The following is a 26,568-nucleotide window of genomic DNA, read 5'->3' as shown; positions in this document are numbered from 1 at the left end:
TGCCACTCCACAAGCTCTTGTATTGCCAAGGATCCTCGAGAAACCTCCAGGCTAGTCAGTTTAATACTTATATTTTGTCCAATAGTGGAGAAAAATATAAGAAAACAAATAAAATAAAACTTACAAAAGAAAAAGAGAAAAAGGAAATCAGTAGTGGAAATAATTTTTTTTTTCAATTAAAAATAGTTGTTTAAAATGTATTTCTTGAAATATGTTGTTTGAAAATATTTAGGGTATTTACAAATGACTTTTTAGAGTCTTATGTTACTTTTTCCTTTTTTAGTAAGTTCCTTTTTCTTTTCTTCTTCTTCTTCTTCTTTTTTTTTTTTAAAAAACTAAACTGATCTATTTTGTTAAAAAAGCAAAAGTAAATAAAAAAAAATAAATGTAAATGTAGACCCCCTTTGCGGACGACCCAAGGACCTGGATTTTTTTTCGTTTCTTTGAAGTAGGGGGACCTCTTTCTGAAAAAAAAAAAAAAAAGAAAAAAAAGAAAAGAAAGAGAAACCGGCTACATGGACATGTGGCTAAGGAGCATGGCTGGCCATGGTGGTGGTTAAAGATGACATGCTTGCTGATCGGTGAACAGGGGAGCGGGTAGTGGCTTGCTAAGGAAGACAGAAACAAGGAAGAAAAAAGAGGGGGGCAGAGGTTTTGTTTTGGGAAGGTTTTTTGAGAGATAACCAGAGAGAGAGAAAGGGAGAGCTATATGTTTGGAGAATATAGGAGGATAGCTTCACGGTTTCATTAGTTTCGTTGGCATTGGAGGTGGATTTAAGGCGTTTGAAGCTTAACAGGGCTTTACGGGAAAAGGGTACTCTCAGGTATGAATGCAACAAGTTTATTGTTTGATTCGGATCCTTGCTATCCCTCTGCATTTTCTTGTTGATATTTTGGATATTTGTTGTTTTGCTTGGGGTGGATTGTTGCTTGTTGAGATATAACCCTGAATTCATGCTTGCCATCGTCAATCTTAATATGCTATGTTTCTATTGTGATTATGAAATGCTCGAGAACCCCTCCAATATTTGCATTTGATGCTGTTTTTCTCACCTAATAAGAAGGTTCACTGATGATTCATGATGTGAAGCCTCCTTTGAGGACCTTTCTATTTGTTTTCTTCTATGCTCTGTTTTCATGCATTTTTCATTGTTGAGGCCACCTCTGTTCCTGGATCTTGTTCGTTATACGGACTGTGGGAGAGTGAGTTGTTTGTTAGCATGAGGAGGGAGAGAAACAGAGGAGAGGAGAAACTCAGAAGCCTTCTTGTTCATCTTTGCTAGAGGGGAGCTCTCCCAGATCATCCGGAGAGCAAATGAGCTTGGAGAGAATCCATTGACTCTGAATAGCCGCTTTTGCCAGGAATAGCTTGATGACATGACTGATCTCCACTGCCTCACTCCTACCCATCAGCCACGTGTTTCTGATCACATGGACCAAATCAAGGATATGATAACTCAGATTATCAACAATGATTGTGCATACACAATTAATGGGGATGTGTACTTTGTTGTGGATAAATCCCCAAATTATGGCAAATTATTTGAGTGGAAGCTGGAAGATAACAGAGCTGGTGAACGTGTTGTTGTTGATTCAAGAAAGCGAAATCCAGCTGACTTCACATTGTGGAAGGCTGCAAAGCCTGGTGAGCCAAGTTGGGATAGCCTATGGGGTCCTGGAAGACCAGGATGGCACATAGAGTGCAGTGCAATGAGTGCACATCATTTGACCTTCAAATTTGATATTCAGGGTGGTGGAATAGATTTGATATTTCCAAATCATGAAAATAAAATTGCCCAGAGTTGTGCAGCTTGCCAAGAAAACAATGTTAGTTACTGGATGCATAATGGGCATGTCATTAACAACACTGCAAAAGCATCAAATTCATTGGTGAATCTCTTCACGACCCGGCAGGTCGAGCGTCGCGAGGTTGTGAGGGTGCTTTATCTCTACTTCAAAATATAAATGGGCCAATACCTTGAAACTGATGGGTGTGAATACGAAGCTGTTTCGGAAAATTTTCAGCGGCATTGCCCGCCTTTAATGGAGAGAATTGTGGGTTTCTTGCCTGAAAGCGCCATGCCGGAAGGTTCTAGGGGCAGAGTCCAATGCATCGAAGCACCTCAAAGATAAGAAGAAGAAGAGAGAGAGAAAGAGATAAAGGGATTTTATTATTTTGACAATACAACACCTCTGCTATATATAGCAGGGATTAGGAAAACAGAGAATAACAGAGTTTTAACAAAGAAACGAAAATAATTAATGCTGTTGCAACAAACTAAACTACTAGTTACTAGTTGTTAATTGCTATTTTGCCTAATTTGCTCCCTCAAATGAAGTCTCTGGGAGCCACTGAACCTGCCACCATAAACTTCAATCATTCAAGCTTTTTTACCACTTAGTAGAAGCAATCAGACTTTCAAAAGGAGATCCTGAGAACCTTCACTGATTTTCCCCTTTAAAACAAACATCCCAGCAACACCAAGCCACACCAAGCCTAATCTCCATTCTTCAGATCAAGAGAAGTAACAGTAAGCTTCCCACGCAGCTTGTTAAAGAACCTGAAAGATAAAGGCTTTGTGAACACATCTGCAACTTGATCCTTAGTTGGTACATGATTGACCACCAGCTTTCTCTCCATTACTTTCTTTCTTACAAAATAAAGGTCTAACTCCATATGCTTAGTCCTCGAATGCAAAACTGGATTAGCTGAAAGGGAAACAGTACTTATATTGTCACACCAAATTACAGGAACCATAGTCATCTTAGTTTGGAGCTCAGACAAGAGGGACTGCAACCATAACATTTCTGAGGTCAAGCTAGCCAAGCTTCTATATTCTGCTTCAGTACTAGATCTGGAAATAGTGTGCTGCTTTTTTGAACTCCATGAAACCAAGCTTTTCCCAAGAAAAACACAATGCCCAGATGTAGACCTTCGATCATCAACATCACTCCCCCAGTCAACATCACAAAACCCCACTAAATTCATAGTTTCTGATGGCTTCAACACAATACCAAGATCTATAGTGCCATTGAGATACCTTAAAATTCGTTTGACAGCCTTCCAATGAGTATCTAAAGGCTTCTACATAAATTGATAAACTTTGTTGACACTAAAAACAATCTCGGGTCTAGTGATGGTTATGTATTGCAAAGCTCCAACAACACTTCTGTACTAAAAAAACATTATCAATTGGATCACCCGTTCCAGCTGAAGGTTTTAGACCAGAAAACATAGGAGTGGGAAGTGACTTAGCTCCATCCATTTTAGTCTTCTTGAGCAAATCCTGAATGTATTTTTTTTTTTAGAAAGATGAAGTCCACCATCTGTAGTTTTCTTTACCTCAATTCCCAAAAAAATAGCTAAGCTCACCAAGATCTTTAAGGGAAAACAAACCACTTAACCTTGAGATAAGCTCATGAATCTCTTGACTACTACTTCCTGTCACCACAATGTCATCAACATAAACAAGAACAAAGAGAGAAGAACAGTTGGTAAACCTTACAAATAGGGACTGATCTGACTTAGTGGAAGAAAAACCAAATTGTTGAAGAGAAATCTTAAGTTTTTTCAAACCAGGCCCGAGGTGCCTACTTTAAGCCATACAAGGCCTTATGTAGTTTGCAAACTAGCTTTTGTTCTTAATTGGTTCTGTCATCAAAACCTGGAGGTTGGTCCATGTAAACTTCCTCTTGCAATTCACCATTTAAAAAGGCATTATTGACATCCAACTGCCTTATAGACTAGCTTTGAGAAACAACAATAGCAAGAACAACTCTAATTGTAGTAGGCTTCACAACTGGGCTGAAGGTTTTAGAAAAATCAAAACCAGGAACTTGAGAGTAGCCCTTTGCTACTAGACGAGCTTTGTACCTAGAGACAGAGCCATCAGGATTCCTTTTGAGTTTAAAAACCCATCTGCACCCAACAGAAGTTCTGTTAGTTGGAAGAGAAACCAAAGACCAAGTCTTGTTCTTCATCAAGGCTCTAAATTCTTCGTCTATTGCTTCTTTCCATTTGGGATGAGAGATTGCTTCCTGGAAAGTATTAGGTTCTTCAACATTAAGATCAACAATATAGACCTTTGGTTTAAAAATACCATTCTTTGACTTTGTAACCATATGATGTGGCTGTTGTGGTAAAGTGACTGGTCTTGTATTGATAGATTCATTTGGTTCATCTGAATTTGTTGATAAAAGAATTGTACCAGGAAGAGCATATAGATTAGAAGAAGAAGATATGGAAGCTGACTCATTTAGAATTGGCACAGTTGAAGAAGAATCAGTGTTTGATAAATCCTGTTGAACAGACCTAATGTCTGAACCAAGATTCTCATCAAGTTGATGACTTGACTGAGCTGAAGATGTGGGAAGTGACAGTGAAGGACTGACACTTATTGGCTCTAGGTTTTTAACTGAAGGAATGCAAGGAAGACCAACTGTTGAATGTGAAACAGTTTGAACAGGTTTTTGAAGTTTATCTACAAAAGGAAACTTAGTTTCATCAAAGATAACACTTCTAGAAATAAACATTCTTCCTTGCTGATTTAAGCATTTATACCCTTTGTGTTTAGAACTGTAACCAAGGAAAGTACAAGGTGAGGACCTAAAATCTAGTTTATGTTTAATGTAAGGTCTTAGGTGAGGAAAACAAAGGCAACCAAACACCTTAAGCTGAGAATAATTGGGTTTAGAATTAAACAAAAACTCATAGGGACACTTTTGCTTTAAGACCTCAGGAGGCAACCTGTTGATAAGAAAAACAGCTGTGGAAAAAGCATCAAGCCAATATTTAAGTGGAAGAGAAGCTTGAGCAAGAAGAGTCAAACCTAACTCCACTATATGTCTATGCTTTCTTTCAATAATGCCATTCTGTTTTGAAGTATGAGGACATGAAAGCCTATGTATTATACCATTTCGTTCAAAATAGGTTTTCAAACTTCTAAATTCACCACCCCAATCTGTTTGAAAGGTTTTGAGTTTACAACCAAATTGGAGTTCAGCTTGAGCTTTAAACATTAAAAAGGCTTCTCTGGTTTGTGACTTAGTTTTCAAGAAATAAACCTAGGTGTATCTAGAGTATGCATCAGCAAAAGAAACATAATATGTGAACCTATAAGAAGAATTAATTGGAGCTGGCCCCCATAAATTTGATACAACTAACTGAAGAGGCTTAGTATACACAGTTTGAGAAATTGGAAAAGACAAATTATGACTTTTCCCGAGCTAACAAGCTGAACAAATTGAAGAACCAGATTTGGTAGAAAATGGAATTTTATTATCATTGAGAATCTGTGTTACAATTTTTAAGGTTGGATGACCAAGCCTTTTATGCCACAGATCAAAAACATGAAAACTAGAATTGGTTGTTTCAGGAAAATCAGAATTGTCATTATGCATAAGAGAAGCAGTACAACATGTAAGTTCCTTTTTACCATTTGATAAAGAAAGACCAGATGCTTTTCCAAAGAGTTTCTTTGACAGGTTGAACTGATAGCGTCCTTTATGCAGATTGCCCTGCAAAAGTAAAGAGTGATTAGATCTGTCTTTAACAAAACAAACCTTTGGATGAAACTCAAAATATTATCGCTAGCAAATTAAGAAACACTTAACAGATTTTTCTTAATTGCAGAAACTCTAAGAATATTTTTAAGGAAAAGAACTTTATTTGGACTAGAAGAAGAAGGAAAAACAGATAAACCAATGTGTGAAATTTTAAGTCCAGTCCCATTTCCCATGTGGATTTTTGAGTTACCATTATACTCAGCACCAGAATTGAGGTTGCCAAGATCATGAGTAACATGGTTTGTGGCTCCTGAATTTGGGAACCAACAACAATTTTGAAGATCTTCAGGAGTGGCAACCATTGCTTCCATTTCTAAGTAATCTTGATCTTCTTGAGCATCATACTCAGTGAGATTGACATTTCCAGCACTAGAAATTGAACCAGATGCTCCATTCCTTGCACCACTTCCTAAAACACCAGGAGTAGGTCCATTAGCAGGCATATTCCCATGGAAATTTGGATCATACCTATAGAAGCAACGATGAATAGTATGACCAAATTTATTGCATAGTTGACATTGAGGCTTGATTCCTCATTGAGCTCTGCCACGACCTCTTCCTCTATTAGGAACAAAAGACCCTCTAGTCATTTGATTTCCTCCAAATTGATTCCTATTCTGAAAACCACTAGAAGGGTAGCCATTAGAATTCCAAGAGGAAGAAGAACCTCTATTAGAATACTGAGAGGTGTAATTCACAGAAAGATCATTAGAGGAGATTTTGTGTGCAATTCTTCCTTCATGAGCAATCAAAGTTGAGATGACATATTGAAGAGAAGGAGAAGACTTTTTCGAGGAGATAACAACAATGACAGACTCGTATTCATCTCTAAGACCTTGTATTATAGCAAGTATATGATCTGTGTTTGAAATTTTGTGACCAGCAGTAGCAAGAAGATCACAATAATTCTTCATTTTGGTAAGATAATCTCTCATAGTCAGACCATCCTTTTTTAACATCTGCATTTGACTCTTGTAGAACATAACCTTTGCAGAAGATTGAGAATTGAAATTCTGGGAAATTGTATTCCATACCTCAAAAGCTGAAGAACACCCAACAACCTGAGGTAAGAATGCAATTTCGATTGAAGATAGAAGCCAAGAAATCAATAGATGATCTTGGCGTTGGTAATCTCTGGACTTGGGATTTGGAACCAAAATCCCTGTTTCATCAGTGACCATCTTTGGTGGAACTTGCTATATTCCAAACAAGAAACCTTCAAGACCATAACCCTGTATAACATTTTCAATTTGATACTTCCACATCAAGAAATTATCATCCTCCAGACATTTCGTAATAAGTTGACTCAAAGGGCTTATTACCATTCTCAAAGATTCGTCCGTGGTCGTCGGATTGCCTTTTCTAGCTTCAGCTGAAGGATTCGAATGTAACACCTCTCCAGTAGTCTGATTCACAGCGGCCATTGATGCGTGAGCACTGTAGCTCTGATACCAAGATAGGAAGAAGAAGAGAGAGAGAAAGAGAGAAATGGATTTTATTATTTTGACAATACAACACCTCTGCTATATATAGCAGGGATTAGGAAAACAGAGAATAACAGAGTTTTAACAAAGAAACTAAAATAACTAATGTTGTTGCAACAAACTAAACTACTAGTTGTTAATTGCTACTTTGCCTAATTTTGTGTCATCCACATTTTCAGTCTGCTGTTATAGTGACTTTTAAGGTGCTTCTGAATCTTGACTCTCACATCTTTGTAAGCAAGAAAGTTTGGTACCAAGTCGACGGACACCGTGTTGAAAAATAGAGCCACTTTTTCATGAGTGCCTAGATTGTTTTGGAGTATCCCGACGGACTGCAGCTCCTTAATGTCATCAGCATGATCAATGAGGGAATCAAGGAAGCGAAGGTAAGAGATGAAGTCATGGTCGACGTCTGAGCTCATTTCATAGGCTATCAAGTTCAAGAACATAACCTTGGTCGAGTTATCAATGGTGATGCAAGGAATTCTCAGGCATGCGGTGATCCCATTTGAATGGAAAGAAATGTCTCTCAAGTGACGTGTAGGACTGCGCTTGATGCGGATTCCAGTGTCCATCAGCTCCTTCATATTTCTAAATGATGCTATAACCTCATTCACATCTGTAACTGATGCTCCACCCAGCCTTCGGCCAATTTCAATATCCGATGACGAAGGACATTCCAAATGGTGCGTTCGGTTGCTGGAACGTTCATCGCCTAGGAAATTTCTTCGAAAGAGATCGAGGAGATGATGACAAGGCTTTGACTCGTTATTAGGACTTTTCAACTTTGATTTGGAGTCAAGGAACAAGAGGCGACAATAATTCCTCATTTTTTGCAAGAATGACTCATTGATGATAAATTCCTCAAATATTGACTCATCGTAGATTCCTAAGAATTCTAGCAACAGGACCGTCCACCAAAATTTGGCCGCTCTTGGTCCCTTCGTCAGCTCAAGGAGTAATTGATAGGGAAGTTGGTTCTCCAGCAGCAACGCATCCTGGTTCAGAAGCCTTATATCTTGATATCTGAGATTCAAATATTTAGGGCCAAAACCCAAACAAATGTTTAAAATGTAACAGACTAAAGCACACCCGTCCACCAGCATCATGATGGTTAATTGGTCATCCTCATATTTCTTTGTGGACTTCGCATCATAACATTCCTTCAGCTTACCAATGCTATCGTTAATTGTGTGGTAAATTTCATCCAAACGTCCCCAGTTTTCGACGTATTCTTTTGCCAATTTAAGCTTGATCTTTTCTCCACCCTTCAGGTGAGGCTCGCCATGGTGGTAGGGACCCAAAGAAATGAGTTTTGGCGCAAAGTTGGAGTGTTCAGCATCCTTGACATCCGGTCGCAACCTATTTGGAACCATGGGACATTGTAGCTTTACACTTGATGGTAATGAAGATTCAGATCCCACTTCAATTTCTAGTCGACTAAGCTTGGATTTTAAGTCAGCCAAGTCTCTAATATGATCACTGCCATCCACCTCTACTTTTCGTTGCTCCTCCATTTTAGAGACAATCTCGTTCCCGACCATTGTTATTTGTTAGGAGGAGAATAAGATAGGCAGAGAGAGTACTGCTAGATATCTCTATACTCTATACACCCCCAGTCTCAAGGCAGGTATATATTGGAGATAATTTGGATATTTTTCCTTGGGAAAATTGTGTTTCGGGAGTCCCATTTTTATTGTTGAGAATAGTTTCCACACGCATAGCCTAATTTTTTTTTTTTTTTTATATGTGAGATATTCTTATCATTTATTAAAAAAAGAAAAAAAGTTACATCCCACCTGTGAAATATGAATCACCAGCTCATTGTATGCAAGCTCCATAATTCCAAATTTCCAATTGAGTAGGCAACAGGCTGCTGCCAGCTAGTCTATGCTAATATAATGATATCCAAAGGGAAGATCATTTAAAATTTAAAAAGAAGCACTCAAGTCTTCTTCTTCTTCTTTTTTCTCTTCAGAAAGATTAATCTATTCATACACCTACTAATATACAGCAAGTGAAGCACATAAAACAGGCTAATGCGTGTCTCCTTGGTTTTGGGAAGGGTTCATGCCTAACACCGAGCTTATTAATTTACTTAAATGCATCTTTCATTAGACATATCTGTAGACCCTCAAATTTGTCATCTTAGTACATGTCTTATTACATACTTGTTCGATACTTTACAGTTAGCTTCTTGGTGGCCCATATCTACTCACGCTACTTACCTTTCTTGAGCCACCTCGGAGACTCTGGTTGAGGGATTGCCTAACCCCTTATTGTGACCCTTGGCAGTTTTGATTTAGACTTAAACTTTTCATTCCTTCTTAGGATAGCTCTTAGGTGCACTTTTAGGTCCATTTAGGCATCACCCTTGGCTAATTTAGACATTTTGGGCCCGTTTAGACACCTTAAACTTGCCTAGATTCACCTTAGACCCGCTTAAACACTTCATTGGGGCTCAACATTTTTATATAATCTCTTGATCATTATTGCATGCATTTGATGATTATATTTTCTTTGTTTATTCATTTATTTACTTGTTTATTTATTCATTTTTTAATTTCTATTACGTCTTGTTTTTCTTTTTTATTTTTCTTTCTTTCATTTATTTACTTACTTAATAGAGAATTGTTAGAACTGTTTAGATATTAAATATGCATACTACCCCCTTATTGAATGATGGAATTGTACAATCTGATATCTCATTTTCTCTTTCATTTTCTTTTAATCGTATTTCACTTTATTACTAATTTCATGACTTTCATTAGTTGCTTCTCTTTTCCTTTGATTTTTTAATCTTATCTTATTTTGTTTTGCATGAGGAGCACCATCTTGGGGAGTACAAGAGGATCTACATTACTGGTTTGATCAACATATGTTTGAGACTGAAAGCCTTCAGGATGGCAAAAGATTGTCATCACAGCCCCATGCTTCTTTTGCCCATCTCTCAGAATTGACGTCTCTGTACAAAACTTCATCATATCCTGAACAGTAGCAGCCATAGCAACTGCAGCCACAGTAGCTGCAGCCACAGCAGCAACAACCACATTGCAGCCACAGCAGCAGCAGCCACATTGCAGCCACAGTAGCAGCAGCCACACTGCAGCCACAGCAGCAACAACCTATGCCTTCTGAAAGGGAACCCATTGAAGAACGCAATGGTCCAAACACCCACTGGAAGTTTTGGAGCCACATAATGTTGATCATGGCGTGCCACTTGGATTCTTTGCAGCCATGGAGAACAGTCAGCCAAGTGATGGTTGCGCCTTGAGGACACTGCACCCACTTGGAACAATACCGCCACAAAAATTGATCATCACCAAGCGGCTCGGGTGATTGGGACTGCTGTCGTTGAAGAGAAGGATTTTATTGCCGAGAATATCACTTTTGAGAACTCTTTTCCCGAGGTTTCTTGGGTGGCAGAATACCTTGTATTTGCATTATGGAAAATAATATTTGAAAGATTACTATATTAAAGGAAGTATAGATTTCATCTTTGGGAAAAGGGCTGCCCTGTTGGAGCATTGTCATATTCACTACAAGTCAACGGGATTCATAATAGCACAAAGTAAGAAATCTTCTTAGGAATCAACTGGCTATGTATTCCCCAGTTGTTATGCATTGGAGAATTTATGGGAAGCTGAATTTTTAATAAGGAAATATTGTGGTTGCATGAGATATTTTTTTTGGAGGATAAAATCATGCATTCGCTATATTGGCAATCACATTTTCCATACTAGGAAAAGCCACACACAATTGGGGAAGACAAACTTTCCAAATAAAAAGAAGGCAACTCATATATGTATAAAGGAGGAGGTTGCCATATGGATGGAGAGGACTTTTCTTTTGGGGAGCAGAGATCCACATAAAAGGCAATCTTTTTTAAAGAGGAGAGGCACAAGAGTTTTTTTTTAGGAGAGCGGTAGAGGACTTGAAACACTAATCGGGCTGCCATTTTGACACATCAAGAGAGTATTTTTTCAATACAATACATGTTAGTTTTTTGGTTTTCGATACAGTATTTTTTTTTTAGTTTGGGTTTTAGTTGATTGGTTTAATTAATTGTTTGTGATAAATTCTTTTAAATCTCGATTTTTAAGAATCTTTTATTTTTCTTAGATTAAATGTCTCTCTTTTTATGATTGCAATTCATTAGTTCTATGCTAGTTTATTTTAATCTACATGAAAGTTTAAATAAAGTTTATATTTTTAATTCCGATTAATTTAAATTTTAGTTTATTTTTAATTTGAATATGTTATTGATCTTAATTTTTTTAGTTTAATTGGTCTTGTAAGGTAAAGTTTATATTTTTAATTCCAATTAGTTTAATTCTAGTTTATTTTAAATTTGAATATGTTAATGATCTTAATTCTTTAATTTAATTGATCTTGTGAGGTAAAATTCATATTTTTAATTCCAATCAGTTTAATTTTAGTCCATTTTTAATTTGAATGAGTTATTGATCTTAAATCTATTAGTTTAATTGGTCTTGTAAGGTAAAGTTTATATTTTTAATTCCGATTAGTGTAAATTCTAATTTATTTTAAATTTGAATATGTTAATGATCTTAATTCTTTAATTTAATTGACTTGTGAGGTAAAATTCATATTTTTAATTTCAATTAGTTTAATCCTAGTTTATTTTTAATTTGAATACGTTATTGATCTTAATTCTTTAATTTAATTGATCTTATGAGGTAAAATTCATATTTTTAATTTCAATGAGTTAAATTCTAGTTTATTTTAAATTTGAATATGTTAATGATCTTAATTCTTTAATTTAATTGATCTTGTGAGGTAAAGTTCATATTTTTAATTTCAATTAGTTTAATCCTAGTTTATTTTTAATTTGAATACGTTATTGATCTTAATTCTTTAATTTAATTGATCTTGTGAGGTAAAATTCATATTTTTAATTTCAATTAGTTTAATCCTAGTTTATTTTTAATTTGAATATGTTATTGATGTTAAATCTATTAGTTTAATTGGTCTTGTAAGGTAAAATTTATTTTTTTAATTCCGATTAGTGTAAATTCTAGTTTATTTTAAATTTGAATATGTTAATGATCCTAATTTTTCAATTTAATTGATCTTGTAAGGTAAAGTTTATATTTTTAATACCAATTAGTTTAATTTTAGTGTATTTGCAATTTGAATGAGTTATCGATCTTAAATCTATTAGTTCAATTGGTCTTGTAAGGTAAAGTTTATATTTTTAATTCCGATTAATTTAAATTTTAGTTTATTTTTAATTTGAACGTGTTATCAATCTTGATTCTTTAGTTTAATTGATCATGTGAGGTAAAATCTACATTTTTTAATTCCAATTAGTTTAATTCTAGTCATTAATAATGTGTTTCTTGAAATCTAAATGTTAGTTTTTTGGATGATAATTTTGTTAGTTTGCTTGATTAGGAAGTCATAAATTTGTTGCCTTAGTGATTGTTGGTCAAATTTTTTTGAGGGCCACTGAAAAACCCATGAAGGTTGGCCTTTACCCTCCCCACTTTAATTGACAAGATTTTCTAAATCCTTTATTTTGTCATCTTTGTTTCCTTTTGTTTTGATTGATATTTTGTTTTCTATTTTTGTTATTTTAAAAATTAATTTCCTTTATTTTAAAACAAAACTCTTTTTCTAAAAAAAAAAAACCCTTTTAAGAGATTTAAAAAAAAAATTCATTTAAAGCCTCTAGAATCAAAATCTCTTTTCTATTTTAAAAAAATAACATGCAACCATATCTTAATCGGTTTGCATCATTTTCAATTTTCAACAAAAATTTTGGTTTTAAACAAAACGCGAATCAAAGCTTGTGGTCCCAAACAAATGGGACAATTTTAGGCTAAATTCGTGTATATTAATTTGGGGAATTGGTGAAACCCCTACATAAGAAAATCTTTTTCAAAATTCATTTTTGCTACCACCTTGCTATTTATTGTAATTATATTTACATTTTTCTTTTTAGGAATTGTATACAAGATATGTATGATAATTAATTATTCCAAATTCTGATAATTTTTGCTAATTAATTAGATGAGCATGCTAGGATTTATTATTTATTATTTATTATCTAACCCCATGTCCTAAGGAAGCGCATTAGGAGTTATATATGCTATCCAGGTACGTTCCCAAAATTTCACGAATATGCATGTCATTGCCCTTGTTTGATGCCATACTTGATTGTCTCGATGCTTGTTTGATCGTCCTTGATAAAATGCATGTCGTGTGTCATATTTTTGAATTAACCAGTGATGTTTTATGATAGAGCTTAAGAAGTGGTTCAGGTACGCACCCTAACTCTCCTTTATTGTGATTGATCTCCTTATTTAGCATGCTACTTTCTGAAATCACCTAGCTTACTTAGGTAATTACAATTAATCAATTAATTGACACATAACCCCCAATTTAGTCAGTAAAGACCTCTTTAGGGCTTAGAGGGGTGCTACCTCCTAGAGGTACCTTCCCAATAAGTAACCTGATCCCTGGACTTAGACTCGGGTTTTTCAAAGACACGCTTTTCCAAAAATATGGAGTCATTTTTTTAGGGTTTTATTTCTTGTTTTATTTTCCCTTTAAAATAAAAATAAAAAAAGTGGCGGCTCCAACTTTTCCAAAACTAAATAATTTTTCACAAATAAAAAGCGAATCTCGCCGATCAAGTGGGGACGCACGTGAAAAATGCGGGTCCACAAATTGGCGACTCCACTGGGGATTTTGAGGATCAAGCTTGAACACTAGTTGAGGAAAATGCGGCGTTTAATTGGTCGATTAGTGGGTACCTCTTTTTTTAGGCAAGGTGATTCGATTTGCTTGCTTGTTCGGTTTGCTATCTTAACATGTTTGATTACCTTGGATGATCACTTGATTGTTTTGCTGACTTTAGCATGATTCACTCTCACATATGCTAGGTAAGACTTTGATTGTTTGATATTTATCTGCTTCGCATGACTGCTTGTTGCATGACAACCCTTTCCCTTGCATGTTCGTATGATTGCTTGTCTTCGTTCACTATCTCACTTTAGATCTTAGGTTTTTCGAATGCACTCACATCCTTCATTGTGCACTTTAGATTATCCCTGAGTGTTGAGAGATAAGAGAGCCTTCACCTTTAAGAAACCCCCTGGGAACGCGAGGAAGTGCATGTGTGGAGGTGATGACCACCTTGCATGGAAGCACCCCATCTCCTTCGAGGCGTGAAGAGGGTTGCGTACCGCCGGAGGGTACGATCGCTTCTGCTAGGGATCCTTTAACCCACCCATTTTATCGTGTAGAGCCACCTCAACCTTGTAAGTTAACCTAGACCCAATTAAGACTTCATTCCTACACGTGGGTGCATCTGTGGACCTTCAGAGCTGCCTTGGTCATGATTGGGACCGGTTATCCCTTCCGTAGTCTCATTTTGGTGTGATCAGAGATGGGTATCAAATTGAGTTTATTTGGACTTTACTTCTACGCACGTGATTCCTACAGAATCACATTTGTACCGCACCTTATCCAGTGTTTCCGTATTTGTAGGGGGGTTTACTTTGACCGATCTGGATTCACCTTTGTGGATTAGAGTTGGAGGTAGATTGACCAGAGTATCAGGCCAGTCAGATCAGAGATCAGATCAGAGGGATATGGACTCACAGGTAGTTACTGTTGACTAGTTTGCCGCAGCCATGGCTTCTATCAAGGAGGCTATAGCTAACCTTGGTCAGAGGATAGATGGAAAGTAGACCCAGCAGGTCCCAGTTCAGGAGAATGCCCAGTTCGATACCACAGTATTGCCACCTCCTCCACCCAGTTAGTCAGTACCACAGGTTATACCTTTCACTCTACATAGTCAGATCGAGGTTGCCCCACCTCTTGTCACATCGCCTATCCCGACTTCAGAGGACCCACACACACGTATGGATAGACTTGAGCAGAAGTTGAGACAGGTGAAGGCTTCAGACGAAGTTGTTACTTGGGAGGATTTTGATGGAGCACCAGTGGCTAGTTTGTCGGCCAAGTTCAGGATGCCTGAGATTGAGAGATACACAGACATGAGCTGTCATCGCATCCATTTGAGGCTTTATAGTACAGTTATGAGGGCCCACGGACTGGATGAGGCCCAGATGGTTATGCTTTTCCCTATGTCCCTGAGTGGTGCGGCACAGTGTTGGTTCGCTTCATTGGATGTATCACGCCGTAGGACTTGGGATGACTTGGCCCAAGAGTTTTTGAGACAGTTTGCATTTAACACTGTCATTGATGTTTCGAGGAAAGAGTTAGAGGCTTTGAGACAGAGGCCAGAGGAGTCAGTCACTTCATTTATCTCCCGCTGGAGGGAGAATATTTCACAGATTATTGATTGTCCTTCAGAGAAGGATTAGATTAGCATGATCATGAAGAGTTTGCAACCTAGATTTGCTAGACACTTGATGGGATTTCCCCATACGAATTTTGGATCTTTTGTACAGGCTTTGTATGGTATAGAGGAGGGCATTGCTAGAGGATTGTGGCTCGAGTCTTCCCCTATTGATTCTAAGGGGAAGAAGCCTTCAGGAGGACATAGATCAGGAGATGTTGGTGCTATCAGTTCAGCAGGAATGAGACCTCCTAGACACTATCAGACAGTTGGGCAGACTTTTGGATTCTATTATCCACCATCACCCCATGTGCAGTATAGGCCACTTGTTCCCTCTAGACCCATGACTCTTACTTACCTACATCCAGTCTCACAACCTGTTTTTGCTGCACATGTCACAGAGAGACCTCCTGTCCCATACACCCGACTCCGAGCTCCGCAGACCACCACTTATGTGTAGAGGCCATCACGTCAGTTTGCTCAATTGGGTATGCCTTTGAGTCGAGCTTTTTAGAAGCTCATGGAGGGTGGATTATTGACTCCATTGGCACCCAAGCCAGTACCTCAGCCACTACAGCCTCGCTTCAGATTAGACCTACATTGTTCTTATCATCAGAGACCATGACATGACACGGATCACTACAATGCTTTGAGACATGCTATTCATGATTTGATAGACCAGGGTTTGGTTAACTTGGGGCAGCCAAGTGTGACCACTAACCCTCTTCCTGCCCATTCTACACACGCAGTGCCTCCATATCCGGGAGATATTCATCACATAGACCTTATAGAGGATGACAGTATACATATGTTGAGTTGGGATGATGGATTACCCGAGCCGATTGTTTTGCATGACAGTTATGAGATTGATGGGGTTTCATTAGGTTCTCAGGCCCTTACACCATTCATTTTGATCCCAGACGAGGCACCATTCCAGTTGACTCATCCCATACCCTTGATTATTGGATGTCAGGATACTTTTGTCCCGTTCACTTTATGGCCAAAGGATGATGATTCAGAAGGGAGAGAGATACAGATTGTGACTCGTAGTGAGAGGATAGCTCAGCCACCACTACCAGCAATCAGACCTTTTGAGGGTGCAGCCTCTCATGAGGAGGTTAGGAGAAAGGATGATGAAGTTTTCAGACAGCTACAGAGCACCCAGGCCTGCATTTCTATTTGGAGTTTATTGGCATCATCCCGTACTCATAGAGATGCTTTGATTCGAGCCTTGAGTCAGATCATGGTAGAGACTAATACCACTCTAGAGAGATTGATTCATATGATAATGGCCGGCAGGGCCACTTGCATCGTGTTTTCAGATGATGACTTGCCACCTGAGGGTCCAAACCACGTATGCCCTTTATATATCACAGTTGTTTGTTCAGGCCGTAGAGTCCCATCTGTCCTACTGGACAATGGCTCAGCCTTGAACGTCTGCCCTTTAGCCACTGTTATAGTCTTTGGTTTTGCACTTTTAGATTTTGGTCCTTCTACTCAGACAATCAGAGCATATGATAGCACCAAGAGGGAGGTTATGGGTACTTTGGTGATTGATTTGCAGATTGGTCCAGCCATATTCTCTACTTTGTTCCAGGTTTTGAGGATTCCTGTATCATTTAACCTATTACTTGGCTGACCTTGGATAGATAGAGCCGGGGCTATCCCTTATTCCCTTCATCAGAAGGTGAAGTTCATTCATGATGGGCAGGTTATCACAGTACAGTCTACCAGAGATATGTTAGCCTCTTCCAAGCCAGTACTTCAAATTAGTCACAGTGAGGATGACCTATTCTTGACTGGATTTACTTTTGATGAGATACAGACTCTCGAGATTGAGGATTTTCATAGAGACTTTGTCGCTGTCATTTGATTAGCACAGTAGCATAGTGGTTCTTGATATGATGAGAGGTATGACTTTTCTACCTGACATGGGGTTAGGATGACGTCAGCAGGGACCCAACGAGTTTATAGCTGCCATTGACCATGATATGACATTTGGACTTGGGTTCATTCCTACCGAGGTCGATTACCGTTACATGGCGCGACTGCGTAAGGAGAGAGTGAGGGTCCGTTTATCCCACACACCATTTGATTATCCTATTCGACCCTATAGGATGAGTTTGGCCGACTACTTTGTCAGAGGATCGGAGATTCGACCCTGTATAGAGGAGGTTCACAGTGTGGTTCAAACAGATAAAGAGATTGAGCTTCAACATTTGTTTCACCAGTTACAGTTGAGTGATGGGGCTCATGGCGCTTCTGTTTCTATGGCTACTCCCACGTCTCCAGATCGAGCTAGCATATTGTCTCTATGCTTTCCGGAGGAGATCACTGATGATGGAGTGATTGTTGATCCTACTGAGATGATTGATGGAGTTGTGCCTCATGATGAGTACCGAGATGAGATGGATAGGATGACCGTGAGCCAGGTTACCAGCATTGTTCAGTTTCAGCTTGCTTCACCATTTGATATGTTCGGGGTATCTACCATTGAGGTTCTTGAGGGGACCTAGATTATTCCTGTTCCAGAGCTTCTAGGGGATGATAGTAGTTTGTTTGAGGGCACTGTTAGCCCAGTTGAGGGAGCGTCCGACCTTGTGGACCCACCTCTTTCTTTTGATGTTTTATCGGGATTTGTTTCTCACTCTGACGATGTTTCTATTGCTTCATTTATAGATTTGAGTATTTTTTAGTATTCGCCTGCCTCTTGTGATAGTACCTCTATATCTGCACCCCACTCACCCACTTCACAGATATTTGATATAGATGATGAGGCTGCATGGCTCGATCCAGATAGGGACTCTTCTGATCATGACTCCAATCCCGTGGATGAGAGAGTTTCACCTACTACAGGGGATGTTGAGACTGTTGATTTTGGCACAGAGGATCAACCTAGAAAGCTGAAGATTGGTTCACTCCTATCTACGGATGAGAAAAATAGACTTATTCATTTACTTAGGTCATACTTGGATGTTTTTGCATGGTCTTATGAGGACATGCCTGGTCTTAATCCCTCTATAGTTCAGTACACTTACCTATCCTACCACATGCCAGACCGGTTAAGCAGAAATTGAGACGATTACATCCACGTTGGAGTCTGCAGGTGAAAGAGGAGATTCAGAAACAACTCAGTGTTGGATTCATATCAGTGGTTGAGTATCTAGAGTGGTTGGCTAATGTCGTCCCAGTACCCAAAAAGGACGGCAAAGTTAGAGTTTGTGTGGACTTCAGAGATCTTAATAAAGCCAGCCCTAAAGATGACTTCCCTCTCCCATATATTGATTTGTTAGTTGATAGCACTACAAGCCATTCGATGTTGTCTTTCATGGATGAGTTTTCAGGGTATAATCAGATTTTGATGGCTCCAGAGGACATGGAGAAAACAACCTTTATTACTGAGTGGGGTACCTACTGTTACAAGGTTATGTCATTTGGGTTGAAGAACACAGGAGCCACTTATCAGAGGGCCGCTACTACTTTGTTTCATGACATGATGCATAGGGATGTTGAAGTTTATGTGGATGATATGATTGTGAAATCCCAAGGCAGAGCAGATCACCTAGAGACTCTAGAGAGATTCTTTGAGAGGATCCGGAAGTTTAGATTGAGGTTGAATCTCAAGAAGTGCACATTTGGAGTGACTTCTGGGAAGTTATTGGGACATATGGTCAGTGAGCGGGGCATAGAGGTCGACCCAGATAAAATTAAAGCCATACTTGACATGCCTGCACCAAAGACTGAGAAAGAGATTAGAGGTTTTCTGGGCAGATTACAGTACATTAGTCGTTTCATAGCCAGATTGACAGACATATGTGAGCCCATCTTTCGTCTTTTAAGGAAGAACCAGCCAACAATTTGGAATGATGATTGTCAGCTTGCATTTGAGAAGATCAAGGGGTATCCGCTTTCTCCTCCTGTTTTAGTGCCTCCTACGCCAGGATGTCCACTTCTTCTATATTTGTCAGTTTTAGACATGGCCTTGGGATGTATGTTAGCTCAGATTGATGACTCAGGGAAGGAGCGGGCTATTTACTATTTGAGTAAGAGGATGCTGGAGTATGAAGTGAAATATGTTATGATTGAGCGCATATGCTTAGCACTAGTTTGGGCTACCAGGAGATTGAGGCATTACATGACAGAGTACTCAGTGCATTTGATATCCCGCCTAGATCCATTGAGATACTTATTTGATAGACCTGCATTGACTGGTAGACTGATGAGATGGCTCGTACTTTGACAGAGTTTGATATCCAGTATGTTTCTCAAAAGTCTATTAAGGGAAGTATTGTCGCCGATCACCTAGTCTCACTACCGACATCTGAGGATAGACCAGTTGATGATGATTTTTCAGATGAGGAGTTTGTTGCTATGACCAGCTTATCAGGATGGTGCATGTACTTTGATGGTGCAGCCAATCTGTCAGGGTATGGGATAGGTGTTTTGTTGGTATCCCCTCAGGGTGATCATATATCGAGGTCCGTTCGTTTGGCATTCTCTGATCGACATCCTGCCATGAATAACATAGTTGAGTATGAGGCTTGTATCCTTGGTTTAAAAACTGCATTGGAGCTTGACATTAGACAGATGGAGGTATTTGGTGACTCCAATCTGGTACTTAGACAGATTCAGGGGGATTGGAAGACTAGGGATGTGAAGCTTAGACCATATCACGCCTATTTGGAGTTGCTGGTTGCGAGATTTGATGACTTGAGATATGTTCATCTACCTAGAGCGCAGAACCGATTTGCCGATGCCTTAGCTACCCTAGCTTTTTCTATGGACATTCAAGTTGATATAGTTATACGTCCATTACTGATTGAGTTGAGGTCTGCACCCGCCTACTGTTGTTTGATTGGAGAAATAGAGGTCCAAGATGATCTACCTTGGTATCACGACATTTATTAGTTTCTTAGATCTGGCACATACCCTGAGGTAGCCACTATCAAGGATCGGAGAGCATTGAGGAATTTGGCTACTAGATTTGTGATTTGTGGAGATACCTTATACAGGCGATCAACTGATGGTATGCTTCTATTATGCTTAGATCGAGCATCTGCAGATCGAGTGATGAGAGAGGTTCATGCAGGAGTTTGTGGTCCGCATATGGGAGGACACATGTTGGCCTGAAAGATTATGAGGACGGGTTATTTCTGGTTGACTATGGAGACGGATTGTTGTCAGTTTGTTCAGAAATGCCTAGAGTGTCAGATTCATGGTGATCTCATTCATGCACCGCCATCAGAGTTACACGCTTTGACCTCGCCATGACCATTTTCAGTATGAGGTATTGATATTATTGGGAAGATTTCACCAAAATCTTCCAGTGGTCATGAGTTCATCCTAGTTGCCATAGATTATTTCACCAAGTGGGTGGAAGCCGCATCATATGCGAGGTTGACATCTGCTAGGGTTGCCAATTTCATCAGGTCACACATCATTTGCTGTTATGGGGTTCCCCATGAGTTGATTTCAGATAGAGGGGTGCACTTCCAAGCTGAGGTAGATACTTTGTTGCAGAAGTATGGCATCCGACATCATAGATCTTCAGCATATAGGCCACAGACCAACGGGGCAGTAGAGGCTGCGAATAAGAATATTAAGAGGATTTTGAAGAAGATGGTTGAAACTTCTCGAGATTGGTCATAGAAACTTCATTTTGCATTGTGGGCATACCATACCTCTTTTCCCACCTTTACAGAAGCTACACCTTACTCTTTAGTATATGGTATGGAGGCTGTTTTGCCGGTTGAGACAGAGATGGGTTCTCTGAGAGTAGCCCTTGAGCAGCAGATTTCTGAGACAGAGTGGGCTCAGGCTCAGTTTGACAAGCTTAACCTTTTAGATGAGAAGAGATTGAGAACAACCGATCATATTCAGGCCTATCAGAGGAAGATGGCTTGTGCCTTCAGGAAACGGGTTAAGCCTAAACCATTACAAAAAGGGGATTTAGTTTTGAGGATTCCCAAAGGTTTGATTGGAGACCTTAGAGGAAAGTTCAGACCTAATTGGGGTGGGCCTTATGTTATCCGAGAGTTTATTCCAGAAGGGGCTGCATGGTTGACTGACTTAGATGGAAACCAATTTTCAAAGCCTACCAATGTGGATCAGCTGAAGAAGTATTATGTTTGAGATTATGGTCACAGGATGGGTGGCCATCATTTCGATTAGCCTTACACCTTATCACCTTTATTAATATATTAAACCGTTGCTAACCCATTGAGCCTCACGTGGTATGTTATAGCCTTATTTCTTTCTTATAGCCTTGATTACCATTTCTACACCCGGGTTGGGGCCCTTTGATGTATATGCATGCTTTGCTAGGAAAGTTTCATGAGCTTTAGACTTACAGACCTATTTTCTCATTCTTGTTACCATCCCCTTATCGCCCTATTTGTTCTATTTTACTATCATCACATTTTCATTCTCTTTCTTGCGTTTATCATTATTTGCTTCATCTTATCTCTTCTATTTGTTAGGTTGATGATTCTTCACATCTTGGTGCAAAAGAGGGCAGTCATATCACTTCATCCATCCCCTCATTTGGCATTGATTCGGAGATTTTAGTTTGAGAGGTTGTCTCATAGGTTAGGGTTCATGTATTCATCAGTGGTCAGAGAGAGTTTGTTCACTCCTTGTACATTTCTCATTGGAGTTCGATTTATTGATATTAGAGCATGCGCAAAAAAAAAAGAAGAAAAAAAAGTAAAAAACGCAATGATATGTTTGTATATGGCATTTTACTCCATTGGGCGCTTATGTCACCTTTTGAGGTCTGTTTACTGGGTATATTTGTCATTGTGGGTTCTTGTGAGATTTTTATATGAGTTTTCACTCATTGAACCACTCTTGTTATGCATTTGGAGTGTTAGGGATTCATGTGAGAGTTCTATAGTATCCTATGCTTCTTGGACCATGGTTGATATGTATTAGGTATGAGAGATGAACGACCTTTTACTAGGGTCTCCGGATCATTGTCTTATCCATCATTCCATCATTGGTGATATGACTTTCCTTTATTGTACTGACATGGGTTAATCATCATCTATTCTACTTTCTCATTGCCTTCTTTTGTATCTCATTACCTCTTTCTAGATATTCATTCCACTTTTTATCCATTCCCTACATATTGATACACGTTTTTGATTCGATACCTTCTTCACATCATTCACATGTTTCATTGATCGTTTGACCACTCATCATTTCTCTCATTTCGCCATTTGATATTTCCTTTGGTTACCTTTAGGTCCATGGCTCATGAGATTTTTTTTATGCATTACATCTTATACACAAGGGTATGGGTTTGATCATTGGGTATTCGAGCCTAGTTTCCCTTCATTTCTTTCACCCTATCACCCTAACTTACGTTACGTCCCGTGTCTTAAGACCACCCTGAGGCCATGAGATCAGGCGTTATCTTTGACAGTCTTCACTTGGACAGGCTTTTGTAGACTGGTTGAAGTATAGTCGTCATCATGTTATCTTTTTATGGAAGATACTTTTGGAAGCATTTGGTCTTTCTCTTGCTTGACATATTGATGTTTGATGGATTTTTGAGTTTGGAGACAGTTCATTGATGATATCGGATTCATCCTTTTGTCGACATCAGATATGCATACTGGGGCATATTCCCTTTTCATTCGATTGAGATGAGCCCCTAGTGGAGCACTTTCTTCTGAGCCTGGGCATTTTCATCGATTAGAGATCCCTAATGGAGTATGTTGAGGTGATATCAGTTCTAGTAGAGCATTGTTGAGCTCATTGGAAGTTTTCATGACTCTAGGTTCCATCTGCGGAGTATTTTTGAGATAGACTAGTGGATCATTTTTTCGTTGGAGGCAGTTTTCAGTGCGGTGTATAGATCTTATATATCGGGGTATATTCCCCCATTTTGAGGTCACCAGATTCCCATCAGATTTAGTTAGGGATTCATCAGAGACGTGCTTCCACTCTCGAGATTATCATATTCCTCATCATTTTGGTTATTCATTTGAGATCAGATTTAGAGCGTCTTCCTTGAAGTATCGGCTGATACTTCATTCTGATTTCTTAGCGGATTATTGTTGAGTTGGAGACAGTTGATTGATGATGTTGGATTCATCCTTTTGATTGTGCGTCAGATATCCACACTGGGGCATATTTCTCATTTTCTCTGAGGTTTTCTAGTTGTTGTTGGATGATATGACTATTCCTATCCATGGTTATAAAGATGTTTGATTGATTTTGACTGATTCTCTATTGTACATCAGATATCCATACTGGGGCATATTCCTCTTTCCATGATGAGATTATGTTCGGGCAGCGGTAAATAGATGGATGATCATTGTTGGTTGTTTATCTCACGACTTCGACGTCAGATATCATACTGGGGCATATTCCCATCTCCTTTGCGAGATTTGTTTGGGTAGTGGTATGAGGATGGATGATTAGTGTCAGTTGTTTACCTCATGATTTTGATATCGGATCTTATACTGGGGCACATTTCCCCATTTTCTTTGAGTATCCTTGAGATTGAGATAGTGGCCAGCTTGGTTTTAGATTTGAGATTAGTTTGGAGCTTTTGGCGATTGATTATATCAGGACCTCCCTACATGAATTTGTCGAGATAAAGATGGATCATATCGGCTTTCACCAGAGGAGCATAGGTGGGTCCTTTAGCCAGATGTTCATGGGATAGATTTGTTTTCATCATTGTCACATTGCAGATTGGATTACCCAGATGAGCAGTATTTTGTGCACTTTGAGATTTACCTTTTGAGATCCGTCGACAGAGCAACTTTTCCGACACAGAGAGTTTTTTTAGCTTAGACTCTTCAGAGGTTTGTCATGATGCATCAGTTTCTGACCTATTGATTTCAGCAGATGATTGATTTACTGGTTGTTTTAGCAGTACGAGCACCCTGAATACTGAGGCATATTTCCCTTCTTGAGCTCAGTAGTCCGACTCTTGTCACTTTGAGTATACGAATTTGATCCCATTTACTTCCTATCCACTTTCAAGTTGTCTTCTTTTTCTGTTCCTTCTAGGCCCTGAGCCTCATAGCCCTGAGTTATCCACTCCTTTTAGACCTTGAGTCTTATGGCCTTGATTTATCCGTTTCTTCTAGGCCTCAAGCCTCATAGCCCTGAGTTATCCATTCCTTCTAGACCCTAAGTCTTATAGCCCTGAGCTCTATTTCTTCTCTTAGGCCCTGAGCCTTGTAGCCCTGAACTATCATTTCTTATTTAAGACCCAGAGTCTTTCCGGCCCTAGCTCAGCCATCATCGTTTGGTGACCCATGAGTGGTATGACCTGGAGTTTGCGTATCGCACTCTCCTTTTAGCCGATCAGTCATAGAGCCCAAAGCTCATAGCCTTGAGCTATTCGTTGTAACCCTGAGTTACTCAGTGCACCATGACCCAGAGTCATTCATTCCACCCATAGCCCAGAGCTATTCATCATAACCCTGAGTTACTCATTGCACCACGACCCAGAGTCATTCATGACATCTTGAGCCCTGAGCTCACGACCCAGAGTCGTTTGCATCCTTCACTTCCCTTAGATGTTTCGTTTCATCATTTTAGCCACTTGTGAGTGGCCTCGACCCGACACCCTGAGTCGGAAAGCATCCTGATCGGCTATCCATTTAGAGCCCTGAGTTCTTGACCCAGAGTCGATTTTCATTTATGACCCAGAGTCATTTCTTTCCATTTAGAGCCCCGAGCTCATGACCCGGAGTCATTCGCTCCATCTTGACCCAGAGTCATTCTTAGCATTTATAGCTTTGAGCTCATGACCTAGAGTCGTTCATCCTATTTCCAACCCAAATTCGTTTGTCCTATTTTGACCCAGAGTCATTCATCTTGTCCATGACCTAGAGTTATTCATCTCATCCATGATTTTGAGTCATCATCTTCATCTTTTTTCCATCTTCGTGCTACTCATCACATACCTTTCTCTCTTTGCTGCCATTCCCCCACATAGAGTTGTTCTATCCTTGTCGTTGCAGCCCCATGTTTCGACTCTACTCTCGCCATGTGCTAAGACAAAATATTTGGTGCTTCTTTAGTTCTTCGATATAGTTCACTTCACTCCACTCATTATCCGTTTTTTTACTCACATTCCTTACACTCGTGATCTCTACCGAAGAGGGGCATATTTGTAGACCCTCAATTTTGTCCTCCTAGCACATGTCTTATTACATACTTGTTCGATACTTTACAGTTAGCTCCTTGGTGGCCCATATCTACTCACGTTACTTACCTTTCTTGAGCCACCTCGGAGACTCTGGTTGAGGGATTGACTAACCCCTTATTGTGACCCTTGGCAGTTTTGATTTAGACTTAAGCTTTTCATTCCTTCTTAGGATAGCTCTTAGGTGCACTTTTAGGTCCACTTAGGCATCACTCTTAGCTAATTTAGACATTTTGGGCCCGTTTAGACACCTTAAACTCGCCTAGATTCACTTAGACCCGCTTAAACACTTCATTAGGGCTCAACATTTTTATATAATCTCTTGATCATTATTGCATGCATTTGATGATTATATTTTCTTTGTTTATTCATTTATTTATTTGTTTATTTATTCATCCATTTATTTCTTCATTTTTTAATTTCTATGACGTCTTGTTTTTCTTTTTTATTTTTCTTTCTTTCATTTATTTACTGATTCATGCCTAATTGGTGTCTCAGCTGATTCGTGTCCAGCTGGTGCTCCTTAATTGAGGGAGTAATCAACAAAATTTATAACCTATTACACCATATACTAGGGTAGCAAAGACAAAGCTACTATAGCATAGTGGCTCTAGGATCGTTCACTGGGATGGGTTTTCACTTAACAAATGATATTAATTCAAAGCTGAATTGATGCCTTTTCATTTCAAGGTTAGCTTTAAAAGAAAACATAAAGATGTTTGAACAAAGATTGGTTTTAAGCTAACCAAAAATAATAGTAACTAATTTTAATTACAAAGAAAAGTGTTTCTTGGAGTTTCAGATCACTAGGCTCAGATTACTTGTACAAAAAGGAGAGTTTCGGTCATTTGTTTCTTTTCCTCGCATTAGAGAATTAACATATAGTTCATTCTCCAACCGGTGTTGTACAGATGCTTCCCATTAATGGGTTCAAGCACTAAATCCCTCTCACTGATGCACCTTGCAATGGCTCATACCTCTCACCTAGCACTTGCCATTCAAGGTGATCT

At 39.0% G+C, this 26,568-nt stretch overlaps 1 protein-coding gene and 1 pseudogene across 1 annotated transcript; one reads left to right on the top strand and one right to left on the bottom strand.

Moving 5' to 3' along the window:
* Positions 1-546: 546 nt before the first annotated feature.
* LOC117910083 lies at positions 547-2,133 on the top strand (annotated as a pseudogene).
* Positions 2,134-7,201: 5,068 nt separating this feature from the next.
* LOC117910082 (UPF0481 protein At3g47200-like) lies at positions 7,202-8,593 on the bottom strand. Its single transcript, XM_034824138.1, has one exon. It carries the CDS (start codon positions 8,591-8,593, stop codon positions 7,202-7,204), a length of 1,392 nt encoding a protein of 463 aa, XP_034680029.1.
* Between the last annotated feature and the right edge of the window lie 17,975 nt (positions 8,594-26,568).

The sequence above is a fragment of the Vitis riparia genome, unplaced genomic scaffold (genome assembly GCF_004353265.1).
Source record: "Vitis riparia cultivar Riparia Gloire de Montpellier isolate 1030 unplaced genomic scaffold, EGFV_Vit.rip_1.0 scaffold583_pilon_pilon, whole genome shotgun sequence".
NCBI lineage: Eukaryota > Viridiplantae > Streptophyta > Magnoliopsida > Vitales > Vitaceae > Vitis > Vitis riparia.
The sequence above is the reverse complement of the archived record's forward strand: the minus strand, read 5'-3'. Positions and strand labels throughout refer to the sequence as shown.

Excerpts from the sequence above, each read along its gene's own strand:
- LOC117910082 (XM_034824138.1), bottom strand. The coding sequence starts at position 8,593 with ATGGTCGGGAACGAGATTGTCTCTAAAATGGAGGAGCAACGAAAAGTA.